Source organism: Mastomys coucha, unplaced genomic scaffold (genome assembly GCF_008632895.1).
Source record: "Mastomys coucha isolate ucsf_1 unplaced genomic scaffold, UCSF_Mcou_1 pScaffold6, whole genome shotgun sequence".
Classification (NCBI taxonomy): Eukaryota; Metazoa; Chordata; class Mammalia; order Rodentia; family Muridae; genus Mastomys; species Mastomys coucha.
In genome coordinates this window covers 14187201-14208559 of record NW_022196912.1, presented here as the reverse complement: position 1 = coordinate 14208559, position 21359 = coordinate 14187201, and the positions used below count along the sequence as shown (strand labels likewise).

Here is a 21359-nt window from a genome sequence, read left to right as displayed (position 1 = left end):
ATGTCTCAAGGCATGAGGATGAGAAATCAGCTCACACTGGATGCAAAGACCAGGCAAAACTGTACAATCCTTGGGAATCTTATTGGTGGCACCCAACAGTTGGACAAGAAACGTCTTATAACAGCCTGTGAAGAGTAAACAAGGTTAAAGAATCTGTACATGGCTAAAGAAGTTCCCAGAAGCCCAAAATGAAGTGAAATCCAATGCTGGGGGACTTTACCTGCCTACCAGTTGTTGGCCAGAACTCACAAAACAATACAGGCTATATTGCCTTTGCTGTTGGCTATCTATCTGCAAAAAACCATATGATGTGACCCTGTAGCTGGGACTGAGCGGGAAGCTTCCCTTCCCTCCCTGTTGGCTAGTGTCCTACTGTAGCCCCTCATGTCATAGTGTCAGCATACCAGGTGTCTGGCCTGCCAGCACAACTGTGCTATTAGGGCATAGTTATTCTCTGATTGGATATGAGGCATCCTCCCCGCTGCCCCCGCCCCCCGGGGGGGAACTCATGTCTGGTGCTGTCAGTCTCATCCAAAGCCTGAGACTACGAAGGTCAGAGGCTCTTCTGGGGAAGCTACTGCTATTGTTTTTGCTAACAGGTAGGATGTGCTTGTGAAGCTGCCTCTACATATCTCTGTTCATGCCCATAGATTGCTGCTGCTGCTGCTGCTGGCCTTGGTCGGTGACTTTCTTTGGCTGGAGTAAGGATAATGGTAGCAGTTACTACAACGGTCTGTTCAAAGTGCTAAGGGGGGATTGTCGAATGTTTATACATCAGTCATTTCTTATCAGTTCCTCCACAGCTCAGTAAGAGAGGCAGAAAGAATGTAAGGAAGGGATAGGATGTGGTAGAAGAATACCATCTTCAAGACAGGACACTGAGGCACAAGACTGAGCCCATTAACACTCCCTTGTAAATGGGAGGGAAAGTGGATGAGGTCTTACTCCAATTAAGAATACAAAAGGGGCCAGGTGGTGGTGGTACACGCCTTTAATCTCAGCACTTTGGAGGCAGAGGCATAATCTGAGTTGGAGGCCAGCCTGGTCTACAGAGTAAGTTTCAGAACAGCCAGGGATACACAGAGAAACTCTGTCTAGAAACAAACAAACAAACAAACAAGAATACAAAAGCAAGGCTGGGCATGGTGGTGCACACCTTTAGTCCCAGCATTCTGGAGGTAGAGGCTGGTGGATCTCTGCGTTCATGGCCAGCCTCTACAGAGCAAGTTCCTGGATAGCCAAGGCTATTCAGAGAAACCCCATCTTGAAAAAAACAAAAACAAAAACAAACAAACAAAAAACAAGAGAGAGAGAATACAAAAGTCGAGTTGCTGGGGGAGGGATGGGCACGACACATTTCTTTGGTGATATATTCACCCATTAATGCCCTTGATCTTAAAGGTAACCCTCACCCAATCTCCTATAAGCAGCTGATTAGATCATCTGCTCGCCAAGTCACTTAAATGGAATAATTTCCTTGATCTGGCACTGGTGCCCAATCGGGGGTCAACACAAGCTTGTTCACAGCTTCACAGGAAAGTTAATAAGATAAACACCATTTTCCAGGGGCCGTTCCACTTCATGCTATAAAACAGCAGGTGACATAGTGGTTATGTAAGCATGTGATCTCAGCAACGTGAGAGGATTGTGAGTTGGAGGCCAGCCTGGTCTGCAGTAGTACACCCTTGTCTATAAGATAGATAGATAGATAGATAGATAGATAGATAGATAGATAGATAGATAGATAGATAGATAGATAGGTAGGTAGGTAGGTAGGTAGGTAGGTAGGTAGGTAGGTAGGTAGGTATTGTAGGTAGGTAGATAAGTAGGTAGATAGATGGATGGATGGATGGATGAATGGATAGATGGATAGATGGATAGATAGGTAGGTGGATGAATAGATAAATATGACAAGATCCAACAATGTTTTTTATAGAGTTTAATCTTTTGATCCTCAAACAAAAATAAGATGAAAGTAAATAGATGGAAAAAGATATGCAAACAATAATCCTAAGAGCATTCAAGCAGCTACCTGTTGGGACCTAGGTAAAGTAGTAAGGCCTAGATGGAATGTTAAAGGCCTAGGTAACAGTGACCTGGCTAGCCTGCCATTATAAGGAAACTTTCTCATATGTTTCTGCTGTTACAATCAAATGCCAAGATTGATTACATATTCTGTTATGTTCTTGAAAACCAATCATGATAGAACTGCTTTGTGTAGTTACTCACAATAAGCTTGGACCCCAACATAAGAGAGATGCCTACACCAATATAAAAAAACTATTTGGAATAAGACTTCCATTTTGAGTAGTGGTCTAGTGAAGTTTAAGTTTCCAAGACCTCCCTGAGAACTGACATCTTATTTGGCAAAAAGAGATATATTCATGGGTAACTGACATCCTGGTTGGCAAGTTAAGACATGAATGTTAGATAAGTCTCCTGCCACTGAATACCCCAACCAATGGGAGCAAGATACACATACAACAAAAATATGTTCTTAAGGAAATCCCCTATCCCTAAATCCTGACTGGTAAAATAACTTGGCATAGATATTTATGGATTTAGGGCTTAAAGACCCTGTAGGATCTTCCAACTCAATGTCATGGTTCTGTTCCCAAATCTGGACCATGGGCCTGGTCAACCAGTCCTGGGGTATATGCTCAATAAACTATCTCTGTCTGACTGAAATTGGTGTTTGTGTGGTTTGTAAAGTGACTCCTGGATCCCAACACTATCTAAATAGCTAATCAAATATTTAAAGAAAGTAAAAATGCTGGCTATGACAGAGCATACCTATAATCTCATCCCTCAGGTTTTAAGGGGCCAGAAGATCATTTTGAATCCAGCCTGGGATACACAGAGAATTCCAGGCTAGGATGTCTTAAAATAAAAGCCAAGTGGAGCCAAGCAGGCAGTGAGGACACACACTTTTACTCCCAGCACTCAGGAAGCAGAGGCAGGTGGATCTCTGAGTTTGAGGCCAGCCTGGTCTACAAGGTGAGTTCCAGGACAGCCAGGGCTACACAGAGAAACCCTGTCTTAAAGACAAAGAAGGCAGGGAAAGAAGGGAATTATTACTATTCATAATAATAAAGAATCAGGCCAGGGAGATACCTCAGTGGGTAAGGCACTGGCCTGTTTTTTTTTAAAAAAAAGATTTATTTATTTCATGTATATGAGTACACACTGTAGCTATACAGATAGTTGTGAGCCTTCATCTGGTTGTTGGGAATTTAGGACCTCTGCTCACTCCGGCCGGCTCCGCTCGCTCCAGTAGACCTTGGCCCAAAGATTTATTTTTTATTATAATTAAGTACACTGTAGCTGTCTTGGCATCAGATCTCATTATAGGTGGTTGTGAGCCACCATGTGGTTGCTGGGATTTGAACTCAGGACTTTTGGAAGAGCAGTCTGTGCTCTTACCCGCTGAGCCATCTCACCAGCCCCTAGCACTGGCCTGTTAAGTGTGAGTACCTGAGTTTGAATATCCAGAATTCCCAGAATTCTGGAGTAGACTGCCCCTATAATTTCAGTACAGAACTCCCAGAAACTTGTGGATCAGCTAGCCTAGAGTATGCAGTAGTGAACAAAGACTGCCTCAGATGAAGTTGTAGAAGAGGACCTAGTCATGAAGCTGTCCTCTGCCCTACGTGTTTGTGTACACACACATACATATTAACACAACAATTATACATTTATGTATGTACCCAACAACAAAGCCTTTGGATGCTTTGAAGCAATAATCATGGCTAGAGGCATATGTTGTCTTAGTACTTACTGGGTCTAACTTAATAGTTCTTCTGTGAAATATTGCTTCAAGGTTCCTGAAGGGATTTTTCATTTTTGTTTTTTTCCAGTTTCTATCTTTTAGCACAGTGACCTCTACTGGTACAGTTTCTGCTGTTTCATAAAAACATGCGTTTGGCTAGAGTAACCTGGAGGATGCCTAAAACCTGCCCCATAGCTACATTAGAGCTTCTTTCTGTGCAACCAGACTAGTGTCAGTTCCAGTTAGGGAGTAGAGGCCCAAAGCAGTGGTTTTCAATCTAGCTGTGTTAGGACCACCAGGCGGCTTCTGCACTACTAACATGACTAATTCATTTGTGTCGAATGTTTTTTAAGGTCCCTAAACGATCCTATTACAGTGATGAGATCAATTGCCCTAGCGGCTTTTCAGTGTCTCACTATGGTCATCAATATTGCATGTACCAAGTACACAAATTTGCTTATCCACAAGAGCTTTCTGCATTAACAGAAACAGTCTTCCAGACCAGAAGCATTACTTTGGTGTCTTAGTCATGGTTACTAATGACATGATAAAAAAAACGTGACCAAGCCAGGTGGTGGTGGCGGCGGCTCACGCCTTTGATCCCAGCACTTGGGAGGCAGAGGCAGGCGGATTTCTGAGTTCGAGGCCAGCCTGGTCTACAGAGTGAGTTCCAGGACAGCCAGGGCTATACAGAGAAACCCTGTCTTGAAAAAACAAACAAACAAAAAAACAAAACAAAACAAACAAAAAAAAATGTGACCAAATGCAACTCAGAGAGGAAATGGATTATTTGGCTTACCTTCATCATTACAGTTCATCACTGAAATCAGGGCAGGAACCTGGAGGCAGGAGCTGATGCAGAGACCATGGAAGAGTGCTGCTTACTGGCTTGCGCTCCAGTTTGCCCAGCTGTTTTCTTATAGAACCGAGGACCACCAACATCTACAATGGGCTGGGCACCCTCCACTTCAGTCACTCATTAAGAAATGCCCTATAGGCTTCCCTGCGGCCAGATCTTAAAGAGGTATTTTCTCAACTGAGGCACCCCCACCTCTGTTATGACCCTAGCATAAGCTAATGTAAGTTAACGTAAAAGCAACCAGTAGTAACTTGGTAAACTGGCCTTGGCAAATCCACCAATAATCTTAGTACTCAACATCTTCATAGGAATTTGTTTTAAAATCTGGAAAGTTTTAGACAAATGCCTAAACCAGGAGTTGACAAATACTTTATTAATTCAAAATGAGTAAACATTTTAGGCTTTTTAATGATCCAGCTCTGCCACTTCAATACAAAGTCATGGACAGACATGAAATGCTTTCATGTGATTATAATTTTTAGAAAAAGTCACAAATGAGATCATGGCTTTATTCCAATAAAGCTATACAGATCTTATAGTTTGAATTCCACTTAATTTATATGATCAAATGTTGGGACTTCTCTTTGCTCAACCACTTCAAACTGTTAAACCTTCTACAAAACCTTCTACAAAGCAGACCAAATTTAGCTTAAAGGTAAATTATGGCTGGTTGTAACCCAGGTTGTCCAAGGAAAGACCTTTTTTTTTTCACTATTTACTCTGTGTGTGGATTCAAAGGCCATGGCACACATATGGAGCACAGGAAACACATGGAAGGGATTGGTTCTTCTTCCTACCACTTGGATTCTTCGGGATTAAACTCCGGGCATCCAGCACAGCAGCACGAGACTTTACCTGCTGAGCCTTCTCACCAGCTGGGAAAACCCTGGTTTTACTTAGACCAACTGCATTAGTTCCTTTCCTCCATGCAGTAATAAAATACCTGACAAAGCAACTTAAAAGGAGGAAAGGCTAGTTGAGCTAACCCTGGCTTAGTTTGAGAGTCCAATCCATGTCCTGAGGACGGCCATGGTGACTGGTCACACTGCCCAAAGGCAGGACACAGAAAGGCCAGTGCTTCTGTTTCTTACCTTTCCTTCGTGTTCAGCCTAGGCTCCCAACCCAAAGAATGGTTGTCCACTCTGTGAGTCTTCTCACCTCAAACCCATTCTAGAATTTCCCTCAGAAATACCCTGTCTGTCACCTATGGGGTCCTGGTCTCAAACTTAGGTTGTTAATCCTTTGTGCAAGCATGTCAGCCCAAGGAGCCATCTTGCTGGCCTTTTATTATTTAGGGGGAGGGCTTATTAACATAAGCCATGATTAAAATCATTGGCCACTGGTGATCAATACAACCTTCTGTTCCTCTTCCCTTCCTAGACTATGGAGAGTGGCAAGAAAGTCCCAACCCTGTAGCTATTTATTCCTCTATCTGATAACCAGCATCCATCTTGAGGCTTATCAAGGAGTCCCCAGACAAGTCAGTCTGTCAGCATTAAAAGCAGAGAGACATCATTTTGGAGAATTCGAGAAGTTTGGAAAGGTTTTAGATCTGTGCCAGGCAGGATACAGGAGAAAGGTGTATTTCAGAGGACAGTGATCTGGATGAAACTATAAACAGACATATCTGAGTTGGAAAGGAAGCAGTGCTGAAGGCTCTTCCCACACGATTAGGTAACTTCCCACTTACCTTTCTTTCCCTCGGCTGTACATAGTTCAGTCCCTGAAGATTGACTGAAACAGGGTCTCAGCATGTAGCCCTGGCTGGTGGAATTCACTATGTAGATCCAACTAGCCTTGAACTCAAGAGATCTGACTCTGCCTCCTAGGAGCTGGGATATGCAGAATTTTTTTTTTAATGTCTGAAATCTTATTGCTGTTTAGGATAGATTTCCTTGAATTGGACCCAATCCAGACACTTTCAAACCTTTTTAATTGTGACTCACAACCAAGGAGCCTCCATTATAATAAAGGAGGGAGCTGACAGTCATGAAATGAGGGCTCTTAGGCCAGGCTCTCACCTGATCTCACTTTATAGACCTTCTGCACATACATCTACACAGCAATTTCCCAGACCTTTTCTGAGTAGTACTTTCAAAACCAGAACTCAGGGTTAGCACAGATGAGAATCTTTTGTGTGTGGCTGTGTGCATGTTTTATCTGCATGTATATATGTGTACTTTGTGCATATAGTGTCCAGAAACCATGAGATTCCCTAGGACTAGAGTTACAGATAGTTGAAAGCCGCAATACAGGTGCCAACAGTTGAACCCTGGGCTCTCTGGAAGAGCACCAGGGCTCTCAACCACTAAGCCATTTAATGGCTATTCCTGGTTGTCAACTTGACTACATCTGGAATGAACTATAATCCAGAAATGGAGGGCATACCCGTGATCCAGATTTTGAGGCTGGAGAACACCGGTTTCTGATCTGGACCTTGACATGGAGAACTTGAGGAATACTGGCCATGGAAAGCTTAGGCCCAGGCAAGGTAGTGCATGACTTTAATCCCAGGAGACTGAGGCAAGCAGATCTCTGTGTTCAAGGCCAGCCTAGGAGAAAGCAAATTCCAGATCCAGGTGTGCTCCTACACACCTTTAATCTGGGCCCCACATTCTGCTGGAGGCCTCCATAAGAACACTGAAAGGAAAACTCACTCTTCAACTGCTTGCACTTACTTGCCAGCACACCTGTTGGAGCCTACTTCTTCAGGATTCCAGCTTAAACTAGCCTGGTGGGACTGAGCAACTACTAGATTCTTGGACTTCCCATCCACAGCTGCCTGTTGTTGGGTTAGTTGGACTATGTACTGTAAGTCATCACAAGAAATTCTCTTAATATACAGAGACATTCTATAGGTTCTATGACTCTAGAGAACCCTGACTAATAATACAGCCATCTCTCCAGGCCTCCAGATTAGAAGAATCCTGTGCTTAGAGAACAAAATAGAGCCTAAGGAGACAGTCAGTTTCATAGGCACCTAAAACAAAATATAAGCTTTTAGTTGATATACTGATTAACTTTCAATTTCATATGCTTAGCTTATAAAATTAGAATTCAAGTAATTAAATTTATTTATTCACCCATTAACATTTTCACTCAGGTACCTAAGTGCCACGCACATTTTGCATGACGGCGATATTTGAGGCGTAAACTTCAAGGAAAGTCAGTCTCCTGCCTCCGCATTGTCGCCTGGCACCCCAAACTCAGAGGTAGCCCAGATATGTCCTCGTACTTGTGTGCTAGGAACTCACCAAGATATCATTTCTTTACAGCTAGCAACAGAAAATTCGGACATTGCTTTCTGACCTTCACCAAGGTTCCAACGTCCTAGTCAAACCCTGACTTGGAATCTTAAGCCATTCAAACTAATTGCCTCCAACATTGTGGGTAGGGCATTGAAGCTTACAGAATGAGAACTATTCCAGGACAAGATCAGGTGAAATCCTCATTCTTAGTCAACATAAGGCAGGCTATATTAGATTTGCAGCTGAATCACTCCTAGGAACTAGCTTAACAAGTGTTCCCTGGGGCTAACCTCCGCTAGCCCAGAGAACTTACTTAGGCCCACCCAGTCTGTAACCAAAACAACAAACTGAAGAGGAACTATCTGCACCTGGCTTCTAAGCCAAGGTCACCTTAGTCAGAGCTAGCTTTCTTTCAGATTGTAATCCCTGTTTAGTTCCTGCTAAATTAACATGTATTTACTCTGCTGCTGATTCATTGTGTTCCTAACGAAGGGCGATGTACCTGCACCTTGTTTTGATGTATCTTGACCATTGTACCACTTGACTCTTTCAAACCCTTCTGTATCGACTATATAAACCTGACTCCATATTTGAAAAATACACTCAGACCTTACACCACTGGTGTCTAGTCTGTTTGTCAAAGCCAAATCCCGTACACCTGGCCAGAACCCCTCGTCCCGCGGAACAAGGGACCCCATAAGAAATCCCGGTCCGTGGCACCTAAGTGTTAATTAGTGTTTAGGCAATGAAATAAAATACAGGCAATAAGAAACAGAAAGGTACCTGGTGTCACATGCGTCTTGTGACTTATATGCAGACCAATGAACAGATACTACTTAAGTGAACTAAGAGTCCCACTGGTAAAACTCAAGTATATTGAAACTAAGGACATTAAAGCACTTTGAACACACAGAAAATTTCCAGATAGAGTTAATGTATTTACCATAAATGTAAAATGGAGGGGTATGGAGAAAAACATATGGGGAAAAAGCTGAGCCAAGTTATATTAAAGGTATGAAAATGTTGTTAAGCCTATTATTTTGTATAACTAAAATGTAGAAGAAAAAGTATATATTGTGATATCCGTTCTCAACACAAAATTTGTAAAAATTGTTAGGTTTGAAAGCCCACCAAATAGACAAATATGGAAACCCAGGAATGCCTACACATTGCCATCAGGGAAAACTAACACTCACCAAAAATAAAAATGTACAAATATTCTTTGGAATTTAGGAATTAATTAAGCTCACCCAAGCTAAGCTAAGTAACTATATCCACTTAACTGTGGTAATAATTAGAAATCACTCAAGTACATCAGTAGGGAACTAGATTTCCATTACTACTCTCATCAAAAGCCCTCTAGGAAAGACAAGAATGGTGGTGAAGGCCTTTAATCCCAGCACAGGAAGTTGAGGCAGACAGATCTCTGAATCTGAGGCCACCTAGGATCTACAGTTTCAAAATAGACACGGCTAAGTAGAGAAACTCTGTCTCAAAAAAACAAAAACAAAAACAAAAAACCAATAAATAAAGTCACTGCCAGGCTGGGTAGACACACCTTCCACCCCAGCAACGGTAGGTGGATCAATACAAGTTCAAGGCTAGCCTGGTCTATGTATCAAATTCCAGACTAGTGAGGCCTACGCTGTGAGACCCTTGTCTCAAAAACAAAATGCTGGAGGGACGGCTTAGCAGTTAAGAGTACTGTTGCCTACAGAGGACTCCATTTCAGTTTCCAGCCTCCACAATGTAACTTACAACCATCTATAACTACAGTTCCTCAATGCCCTCTTTTGACCTCTCTTTGGACACCAGGCACATGTGGTACACATATACACATGCAGGCACAACACTCACATATATTAAAAATAAACACATTAATAAAAGGCCTAAGCCCCTTAATAGATCTTTTACCAAAGGAAATGTTGAACACAGATGCTCCACAGCCCATGCTGGTCAGAGAAAGAAAGAGCTCTAACACAAGATCACTATACACTTACTGGCCAAAATCCAGAACTCAAAAGGATTCGCAGGAACAGCAACTATGGCAGTTTGCTTCAGGGATGTGAGAAGGTTCAGGGTAATTTCTTACAAACTGAGAGCTCTGGAGGATCTAGTAGGGAGCATGGCTACTTGTATTCTCTTGACTGAAAACTGTCCCCTACTGGGGGAAAGTCATCCTTTTTGATAGAGCACACAGCTTTGAAAGAGACATACATGATGTGGTGAGGGAGGAAAAGGACACCCATCCTAGACAGATGAGACCAGCCATATTAATACTGGAGATCAATTGTGTAACAGATCACCCTCACATTCAAAAGTAAACAATCATGCAGCTTGTTAAATGTCTACACAAAACCACCACTTTAATGGTACAGTAGCTTCTTTTTAAAATTTTTTAAATTGTTTATGTTGTTTTGTTTTGTTTTTTGTTTTTTTGAGACAGGGTTTCTCTGTATAGCCCTGGCTGTCTTGGAACTCACTCTGTAGAACAGGCTGGCCTCGAACTCAGAAATCCCCCTGCCTCTGCCTCCTAAGTGCTGGGATTAAAAGTGTGCGCCACCACTGCCCGGCTATTTATTTATGTATATTAAGTACAGTGCAGCTGTCTTCAGACACACCAGAAGAGGGCATTGGATCCCATTACAGATGGTTGTGAACCACCATGTGGATGCTGGGAATTGAATTCAGGACCTCTGAAGAGCAGCCAAGTGCTCTTAACCACTGAGCCATCTCTCCAGCCTGAGAAGCTTTATTCCTTTAATTACCTAAACTAGGAAGTAACTAAAAAAACCCTCATCAGGCAAATGGAACTGACTGGAGTATCCAACTATTATTCAGCACTAAAAATAAATGAGTTATCAAGACACAAAAAATAGGGAGGTTAAAGATTAAAATGCTAATGCTAGGTTACAGGGAGAAAGAAAATAAAAGAATGGGATTTGGTACATCTGTATATAGTGGAAGGTGGCAGCATATCACTTGAGCTCAGCCTGCAACTTAATAAAAGGTTCAAAACCACAAGAATGTAAATGTTCCTGATCTCCTACCAGATGAATAAACCAGAATAAATACTAATCTTCTGAACCCAGGAAGACGGAGATATCAAGTTTGTTGCGGAGACCCATTTCCTTCAACAGTTTCATTACAGTAAACTGACCAAGTATAAAAACCTACTATTTTGCTGAGTTTATACCTAATTCAAGTCTGTTCCAGTGAAAGCAGTAACTTTCTCCAAGTGTTTCTCCTTCCTACTGCTGCTTCCTTTCATTTTAAAATTAAAAGCTCTGACCAGGCCTGGTGGTACCCACCACTAATCCTAGCACTCAGATGGCAGAGGCAGATGGATCTGTATCCTGGTCTATTAGTAAGTTCCAGGGCAGCCAGGGCTACACGGAGAAAGCAAGTCTTGAATTTTTTTTTTTTTTTAAAAAAAAACCTTAAAACTCGGAAGCCAGGCAGAAATGGTGGCAGGTGCTTGTAATTTCAACACTCAGGATGTTCAAGGTCAGCCTGTTACAACAAAGTTTTGAGAACAGGCAAGGCAATTGTTCCACTAAAAGTAAAATTGGAAAAGCAGGGAAAAGACATGCTCACATAGTATTCATGTATGAAATCACTAGTTAAGCAAGAGTTCCAAGTCAGCCTGCACTAGAGGCTCGAATGCATGTAGTAGCATACACCTTTAATCCTAATACCCATAAAGCACAAGCAGGTGGATCTGAGTTCTAAAATCAGCCAGCAATACAGTGAGATCTCAACCCCTCCCATCCTAATACCAGGAATGGATATAGGCCTATAATCCAACACTGTGAAACAGGACTGCCACTAATTTAAGGCCTGCCAGGGATATACTTTAATACATTGTCTCAAAAGAATTACAAATTTCAGAGCGGCCTGGGCGAAAATGATATCCCACATTTAAAAACATTCTGTACAGCTGGAAAGATGGCTCAGTAGTTAAAGGGCACTGACTGCTCTTCCAAAGGTCCTGAGTTCAAATCCCAGCAACCACATGGTGGCTCACAACCATCCATAATGAGATCTGATGCCCTCTTCTGGTATGTCTAAAGACAGCTACAGTGTACTTATATACATACATTAAATAAATAGTAAATAAATCTTTAAAAACAAAAAAAACATTCTGTACTTAGATGATTTTATACTAAAATACTATCCTAGATTATTAGCCATCTTTGGGTTTATCCATTTTCACTCTTCAAATACTCCACAGCACATCTAGTATTTATTAACTTTTGCTTCTTTTCCCTAATAAATATAAACTCAACTTATCCCATGTCATTTTCTTTTATGCCAACTGGCAATTTGATACTTTCTGGGCCTTATCAACTTGCAAAATCAAAGGGGCTGGAGAGACAACTCTGAGAGGACCCAGGTTGGGCTTCCACTATTATCAGGTGGCTCACAATCACCTGTAACATGTTCCAGAGGAACCAATGTTCTCTTCTCTGAGCACCTGCACTACATATGTAATGCATATATACCTTAAAAAGAAAGCTAATCACTTAATATAGTTGTTCAAAGCCTGATGGGGGAGCTGTATGTTTCTCTCATTCGTCATTCTATACCCAAGGATAAAAAGGTGGGGTTTTTTTGTTGTTTAAGAGTCCCAGTCTCAAAATGGCAACCAAGAAATTAGGAAAAGATCTTTACCAACCCCACATCAGATGGAGGGCTAATATCCAATATATGCAAAGAACTCAAGAACTTAAGACTCCAGAGAACCAAATAACCCTATTAAAAAATGAGGAACAGAGGCTGGGCGGTCGTGGCTCACGCCTTTAACCCCAGCACTTGGGAGGCAGAGACAGGCGAATTTCTGAGTTTGTGGCCAGCCTGGTCTACAGAGTGAGTTCTAGGACAGCCAGGGCTCTACAGAGAAACCCTGTCTCGAAAAACCAAGAAAGTGGGGAACAAAGCTAAACAAAAGAATTCTCAACTGAGGAATATCAAATGGCTGAGAAGAACCTAAAGAAATGTTCAACATCCTTAGTCGTCAGGAAAATGCAAATTAAAACAACCCTGAGATCCCACCTCACACCAGTCAGAATGGCTAAGATCAAAAACTCCGGTGGCAGCAGATGCTGTCAAGGATGTGGAGAAAGAGGAACACTCCTCCACTGTTTGTGGGATTGGAAGCTGGTACAACACTCTGGAAATCAGTTTGTGGTTCCTCAGAAAATTGAACATAGTACTACCTGAGGACCCAGCTATACCACTCCTGGGCATATACCCAAAAGATGTTCTAACATATAACAAGGACACATGCTCCACTATGTTCATAGCAGCCTTATTTGTAATAGCCAGAAACTGGAAAAAACCCAGATGTCCTTCAACAGAGGTATGGATACAAAAATGTAGTACATTTACACAATGGAGTACCACTCAGCTATTAAAAGCAATGAATTCTTAGGCATAGCAAATGGCTGGAATTAGAAAATATCCTGAGGTAACCCAGTCACAGAAGAACACATAAAATATGCACTCACTGATAAGTGGGTTATTAGCCTAGAAGCTCCAAATAACCAGGATACAATTCACAGACCACATGAAGCTCATTAAGACCAAAGTATGGGCACTTCAGTCCTTCTTAGAAGAGCAAAATACTCACAGGAGCAAATACAGAGATAAAGTGTTGGGCAGAGACTGAAGGAAAGGCCACCCAGAGACTGCCCCACCTGCGGATCCATCCCATATAGTTACCAAACCCAGACACTACCCTGGATGCCAAGTACATGCTGAAAGGAGCCTGATATGGCTGTCTCCTGAGAGGCTAAGAGGCTCTTAAAGAGCCTTACAAAACAGAGGTGATGTTCTCAGCTAACCAGTGGACTGAGCACGAGATCCGCAATAGAGGGTTAGAAAAAGGACTGAAGGAGTTGAAGGGGTTTGCAATCCCATAAAAACAGTATCAACCAACCAGAACCCCCAGAATTCCTAGGGACTAAGCCACCAAAGAGTACACATGGAGACCCCTGGCTCCAGCTGCATATGTAGAGGATGGCCTTGTCAGACATCAATGGGAGAGGCCCTTGGTCCTGCTCAAGGTCCATGCCAGGGCAGGGAGGCAGAAGTGGGTGGGTGAGCACCTTTATAGAAAGGGAGTATGGGATAGGGGAAACTGGGAAAGGAGATAACATTTGAAATGTTGAAAAGAAAAAAAAAAAAAAGTCCCAGTCTTAGGTTGAGCCAGGGTATGGTGGTTCCTGCCTTTAATCCTAGCACTAGGGAGGCAGAGGCAGGCCAATCTGAGTTCAAGGCCAGCCTGTCCTCCACAGTGAGTTCCAGGACTACATAAACTCTGGCAGGGTTGGAGGTGGGTGTGGGTCTCGGGCTGTAGCCCACACCAGACTCCATCTCTAGATCCTCCTGCCTCAGCCTCCAGAATGCCATGCATTTGTGTCTCATATGCATGGTCTCAAAATTATGTAGCCTAGAATAACCTTAGGTTCCTGATCTTTATAGCTCCATTCCCCAAAGGCTATAATACAGATACACATTCAAATAGCCTGAGCTATTTAGTGTTAAGAAAAAAACAACTTTGTAAAACATCAGCACTTTCCCTGTCTGCCTAGTAGTGGTGATCACAACTACCTAAAATTTAAAAGGTGTACTCCACTAGAACTGACGGGTACCAAACAGATGCATATTGACTACACAGCGCTAGCTGTGTAAAAGCAGAACTGTTTACTAAGATGTTTTACTCCATCTCACCCCTTTAGGTTACTTTATATATATATATACACATATATATGATGCTACTAAGTAATCTTAAAAAGCTTCATGGTTTGTATTTTGACTCAGATATCATACTTCCAAAGAATATCAGGATTTGTTCAATCTCTGAAGATTTATTGTTGAACAAAATTATATCGAATACAGAACAATTAAAGCTAACCAAGTGCAACAGAGAAGTCTGCCAATTACACATAGCTTCATACCAACCACTTATTCAACCAGTCAAATTCTAAAAACAGAATCCAAATGACTTTCAACATACTAGTGACCACTCAGCCAAATAAATTTGGGGCAGACAACTTCCTTGAAAAAGCCTAAAATAGACAAGGACAGATTCCTGTTATTGTTTTTTACACCAAGGCTAAGAAATATAGTAAAAGCTTGTCCAAAAAAAAAAAAAAAAAACACACTCAAAAATGGCCATTACTGCCCTATTATGCATAATATATTTAAAGTCTGAATAAGAACCTAATGGCTATACCATTCTAAGGTCTACCAGACACTACCAAAGGATGAAAAACCCAAAACAAAAACATAACCAACCTTAGCTACATGAAATGCTATATGTAAAGTTTACAAAACTGCTTTGTCTTAACATTTTTTGCTTGACATCTCTTTATACCAGCTTGGCAAAATAGAACAATATTGTCAGTAACTGCAACATCTAGCTCAGATATTAACAGATGTTTACACAGGGTAAGGCAATCCATTCAAAGGAACAGGGTATTTGGGGGCTGGATAAATTTTGCAAAGCTGGTTTACAAGGTTTAGTTCCAAATTCAGACAATTCCTCAAACATGCATTTTTTTTTTATTTTTGGCATTAAACTGGTTGAAAGGGGAAAAAAAGTACATTGAGCAGAATCATCCCAATTTAATAGTCTGAAAAACTACACCACTAAAATTTCAGCCTCTAGAAATCAGTTTCTACTTGACATTTTTTTCAGTAACTGCTTATTTCCTGTCACGCACCCATCTGTAGGCTAATCAGTGGTCCCTCTAAGCTTGACAATTTGAAAATGAACAGGACTCAAAAGATCATCTTACCCAAAGGTACAAGAGTAAAATGCAAATTTCAAAGTCCTTTCAGATCGTGGCCAGTGTTATGTATAGAACAGTTAATGATGTTTAAGTAACATCATTAAACTTTGAATACAGGCCCATATAAATATGGTCAATAACAATTCTTATTGTTACCTTGTCTGATGCTTACCCAATTTAAAAGTATTAATATTGAACACAAATCAAAACATCTAGTTAGAAACATTTTATTTAAACGTTCAAATAAAACCCCACATTTTCAGACCATAAGATGTTAATACATTCAACAAAAACAGTATTTACTGCTGTGAATTTTACAGAGTAATAATCCAGATCCATTTTGATTAGATGGTTGATCCTTCCTAGGTTACACTTTACAGACATAACAAATCCCTTATAATAATGTAAACAAAATAACTTTTCCCTAACGGGTGAACTTGAGAACTTCAGTCCATTCTTTCTGGACTTGCACTTCTGTGTGGACTTCCTGATGGGGAACGACTAAAAAGAAAAACATTGTTTGGAACCAATTAGTGTAATAAAGCTGCTTCTTATGTACAAATCAGAGCAATTCAATATTTCAATACATTCAAAGGGGTCAAATACCTTCTACCAAAGACCTAATACTCAAAAAATTATATACCCCCCTTTGACCTTGCTTGGGTTTTTTTTTAGGTTTTTCAAGACAGAATTTCTCTGTGTAGCCCTGGCTGTCCTGGAACTCAGATATCTGCCTGCCTCTGCCTCCCAAGTGCTGGGATTAAAGGCGTGCGCCACCATTGCCCAGCAGTATTTGCCTGGAGAGGCCAAAGACATCAGACCTCTAACTGACATAGGTGTTAGGTTCTACTTGTTCTTTAAAAAAAAAAAAAAAAAAAATAGTATAGTATGTGCTCTCAATAACCATTGGACCATCTCTTCAGCTCCAGAATTAGGCTTTTAAGATCCATTCTAGTAAAAACTAAAGTTATATTAAAAAGGACAATAACTTAAAGTTGAAGAGTCATTAAAGGACAGGAATTACAGAATTTGCAACGTTTTCAAAAATTTTCATTGTATGCACACTTCCTCTTCAGCTATTATACACATGAGAAAAAAAATGTTCCTTAAGCATACACTGCTACAAGACACTCAAGACCTTACATTTTTCTAACACACAGTTATTTCCAACTAAAGTTCTAATACAAAATGAAAAAAGCCATCATTTAAAAATATACCCAAATCTATACAGCACCAATTTTCCAAAGAGTTCAAAGACTAGAGTAGGCAGTTGAAGTTTTCCACGAGGCCACATTTTGACAAGATTTGGCAGTAAAACATTTAGCTTACCTTCTTTTAGGAGATGGAGATCTGGATTTTGATCGGCTGTTAAAACATGAGAAATTCTAGTAAGAAAAAGCACCAATCTTTTTTTTATCCTACTACAAAACAAACCCCCAAATTACAATAAATTGTCATATTATGGCTAAAATTTCAGAGCCAGTCTCATTTCCTTTAAAAAGCCAATTTTAAAGGGCTTACATTTCCATGAAATAGTGAACTGCCATATAATTACAGTTCATTTTTTACATTATTCTAAAGCACATTTCTCTTCTCTATTCACCTACAACTTTTAGGGCCTCTTACCTCCAAAATAAAATGTCACATAACAATTTCTCCATAAATTCATCCAAGCAATATGCCATATATAATTGAAGTTCTCAATCGGGTTAACAGGTATAGGTATTTCTACTTAACACCCAAGCTTTGGGCTAACACCCATTTCTCAATAATTTTCAACTTTGAACTCTTTGGATACTGGTGCTATATAATTATAAGATCACTAAATCAGATAGTTTGACCCTACCTGCTTCTTGGTCGGGAAATAGACCTGGATCTTGATCTCGACCTTGAGCGGGATCTTAATAAAAAGGAAAGGAGACACAATTACACAAGAATGCCTTTATAACTGAGCACCTTCCCAGATAGAATAGATAGAAGAGTGGAAACAACTGCTGCGCAAGTCTTGCCTTACATCTATCCAATGTAGCACAGATGATCCAGAGGGAGACTTCAAATACAGAGAGAACCACTATTTCAAAGGCCTACTTTCATTATACACAATTTGGTCACTGCTCCTATGGTGGCACAATCAGTTCCATTTTCAAACACTAATAACCACAATTATCAAGTGGTCCCACCCAATTGGCTGAGTTGACTTTATTCTTATCATAGTTGAAGGTCCTCAATTTGTCAAACCAAGTTAGACTGGCCATCTTTTAAAAACCTTGGGATCCTTTAAGTCTATCTAGAGATGGTTCAATAATTTTCTTAAATTGATTAATTTATGAGTTTCAAACAGCAGTAAAGTGACTTTTATACACAACTGCTTTTCATCTGTAGTACAAATTCCTTATTTATAAAAAGCATTTTATAACATTTTAAGGACTTCTTACAATGGGAGCAAAATTGACTTAAATACATTGAACCCAAATGTAAGGTTAAACCCCTATTCAGGCCAGGTGGTGATGGTATACACCTTTAATCCCAGCACTTGGGAGGTGGAGGCAGGTGGATACCTGTGAGTTTAAGACCAGCCTGATCTACAGAGCAAAGACAGCTAGGGGTACACAGAAAAAAGTCTCACTAATATAAAAAGAAAAAGTCCACTCAGCTATTGTGATGACAAACACCTTTTAATCTCAGATTAAACTTAATCACAGAGGCAGGCAGATCCTGTCTCCTTCCTACCCTCATTCCAAAACATGTCTTAAATTTATGTTCACTTATTCAGAGTACATGTAGAACAGGTAAATATCACAAATCTCCAGAAGGTAATTTGTAGGAACTGCGTCTCTCCTCCCTTTACATTGTGTTAGTTTAAGCAAGTTATCAGGCTTGGTGGCAAGCTCTGTCAGATTTTCTTCAGGGAGATAGATAGCATCATGTCTGCCCATTTTATTCACTAAAATAGTTTACATTTAAAAAATCTGTTCTGAGGTGGGGCATGTACCTTTTTGTCCTCTAACCCCCAGGTTCAAGTTATCCTCCTGGTTTCGGTCTCAGTCTAAGAGCTAGGTTTCCTAATATCTGGAAGCACCTCATTTCAATACTTCACTGTGTCATTAAGACAAGACAATCCAGCCAGGACCCAGTGGTGGCGCTCACATTCAATCTCAGTGCTTACGTGGCAGAGGCAAGCGGATCTGAGTTCGAGGCCAGCCTGGTCTACAGCCAGGGCTACACAGAGAAACCCCTGTCTTGATAACTAAAGACATGACAATCCATCTACTAGTAAGCAGGAAAAATGTGCTACATACTGGAAATACCTCGATCCTATTATAGAACCAGACCTAGATCTTCTGAGTGAGGCTGATCTTGATCTACGAAGAGACACAGATCTTGATCGTCGAGGAGATGCTGATCTTGACCTAAAAATTAAAAGAAGTTCTTAAGCCCATCTGTCTTTATTTTTTTCCCACTTGTTAAAATTTGAATTTTACAAATTTCTCACCTCCTTCCGCGGCTCCTGCTGCGTGAGCGAGAGTATCGCCTTCCCCTGGATCGGGAATGTGATCTAGACCGTGACCTATTTTTCAAGTTAGAAAAATACAAAATATTAGATGGTAACTCAGTTTGTGTTTGTGTACCTCTGCTGAAATCAAATCTCAAAAACTATTTAAAATTTAGTATCTCATTTGGAAAAACTCTGGGCCTATTAAGTTTTTTTTTTTTTTTTTACTAACCTAAAAAAAGATTTGTTAAAAGCTGAATTACAACTTAGAATTACAAAATATAAAACGCCATAATGTGTATTTAAAATAAACCTTGCAAGTTTGCAGGTCGACCCTCTTTGGCCCATGGTCTAGTAGGTCTAGTAGATCTAGATGATCTAGAAGTATCTATAGCCGATCGCTGCATCTAGATGTTTTCTTCAATCTAACGACGATCAAACTGACAGCCAAAAGAGCCAGGTGAGGCTTGATTGACGCAAGAAGATTTTTCTAGTTGGGAATGTGGTCAATCTGGTGTTCCTCTTTCTAAAGCGGAGGGGGGCCCCAATTGTAAGCCAAATTTACTGTTACGGCGATCACCGACTCAAATTTTCTGCCCTTTAAAGAATAAGGTGAAGCTAGGTGTAGATGACTCGAGGGGATCTGGCCTCTTATGCTGATCACCTCAAGGTCTAGGAGGATCTTAATTGTCGGATTTGCAAGGCGCCTCAGCATGATATCATAAGGCTCGTGACATTCTGAATCAAGGCGACTGACTCAAACGAAGAAACCTGAAAGGTTTTGACCAGGTTGATTATTAATATAGTAACATTTTTAATTAAACAAAAATTGTAAAATACACCTGTACAATTAACATTCAAGTTTATAGAAAAACACTAGTTTCTGCCTTGCTAATAAAAGAATTACTTTGATTAACTAGAATACCAACCATTCCTTCATTAACTAAATACCTGCTTCTTCTTCGTCGGCTATAGCGATGACAGTCATAAGCATAATGTCCCTTTTCACCACATTCATAACATCTATCATTAGGATCAAAGGGACGACGGGCAGGTGGCCTATCAAAACGAGATCTTCGAGGCATGCCTGTTGACAGTTCAACCCTCACTCGAGAACCACAAATCACTCTACAAAACATAAGAAGATGCTTATGTTAGAATATTCATGTGACTTCTAAATTTAAACTCTACCAAACTGCTCATTCTCTCTACATGGTTTGTCTTTTGTTTACAAAACTCTGCCAATTCCACCTTAAAGTTATCAAGCGCCTAAAGGGCAAGGCATTTGAGAGGCTGACAGGATGACTCCAACCACCGCCACCTAAGCTATATGGTGAGTTCCAGGCCACATAGGCTGGAGACACTATCCAAAAATAAGGCCCCCCACCCCCAGAGTCTATAATTAGATAAGATTACTTATCTAGCCCTCGGGAATATTTTAAAGAAATTTGAAAAACCCACTTACTTCCCATCCAATCCTCGAACAGCATCCTCTGCATCTCTAGGGTCTTCAAATTCCACAAAGGCAAATCCTGGAGGATTTCTGGCAATCCATACAGTTCTTAAGGGCCCATAGTAACTGAATGCCCTTTCTAACTCTCCTTTACCAGCACCAGTTCCCAGGTTACCAACATATACCTTGGTTTCTGTTTAAAAATGCAAACAGAGTAAATGTTATTCAATTGTGTGTCTTACGTTTAAATTCATTTCTTTAAAACAGACCCCCCCCCTCTTAAAGAGCTGTGCTTCGTACACGTTTTGTTTGAAGACCTTGAGCCAGTAAAGCGCTCTACTACTGAGTTTATCTATGCATCTTTCAAATGACTCTCATGCCTCAGCCTCCCTAAGGCAGGCAGCTAGGACTAAAGGTGTGCGCCACCATGTCTGGCTCCTTTCATTTGGAGGTCTTCATCTCACGTACTAAATTTTACAGCGTGAAATACTTAAAGCCAGACTCGTGACTAAGTTCTGGCGTCCCTTTTAGGACGGAAACCCTGGAAAACTCTGCAACGGAGCACGGTCCACCAAAGGGCTGTGGGGTGGAGGTAGGCCCCGGCCCAGCCCCGCCCCGCCCCCCAGTCCCCGAAGCCTCGGGCACGCCGGCGCGCGGGCTCTCCTAGCACGGCCTGCTGAGCGGTCTACAGAGGAGCAGGGCCGAACCACAGCAGGCGCAGGCTCACCCAAGTCCCCG

At 41.0% G+C, this 21359-nt stretch overlaps 1 protein-coding gene across 6 annotated transcripts in view; it reads right to left on the bottom strand.

Moving 5' to 3' along the window:
- Positions 1 to 15886: 15886 nt before the first annotated feature.
- Srsf7 (serine and arginine rich splicing factor 7) overlaps positions 15887 to 21359 on the bottom strand; it is a 6156-nt gene continuing 683 nt past the window's right edge. The window contains exons 2-8 of one of the 6 annotated variants that reach the window (XM_031357335.1): positions 20634 to 20814; positions 20120 to 20296; positions 19169 to 19243; positions 19008 to 19085; positions 17522 to 17575; positions 17005 to 17040; positions 15887 to 16176 (exon numbers count right to left, since the gene is read on the bottom strand). In XM_031357335.1, coding sequence (XP_031213195.1) covers positions 16122 to 16176; positions 17005 to 17040; positions 17522 to 17575; positions 19008 to 19085; positions 19169 to 19243; positions 20120 to 20296; positions 20634 to 20814 — 656 coding nt within the window. In that variant the 3' untranslated portion in view covers positions 15887 to 16121. Of the gene's footprint in view, positions 16177 to 17004; positions 17041 to 17521; positions 17576 to 18974; positions 19086 to 19168; positions 19244 to 20119; positions 20297 to 20633; positions 20815 to 21359 lie in introns of all 6 variants that reach the window. The other 5 variants (XM_031357333.1, XM_031357334.1, XM_031357336.1 and 2 more) reach the window with 5 other exon arrangements.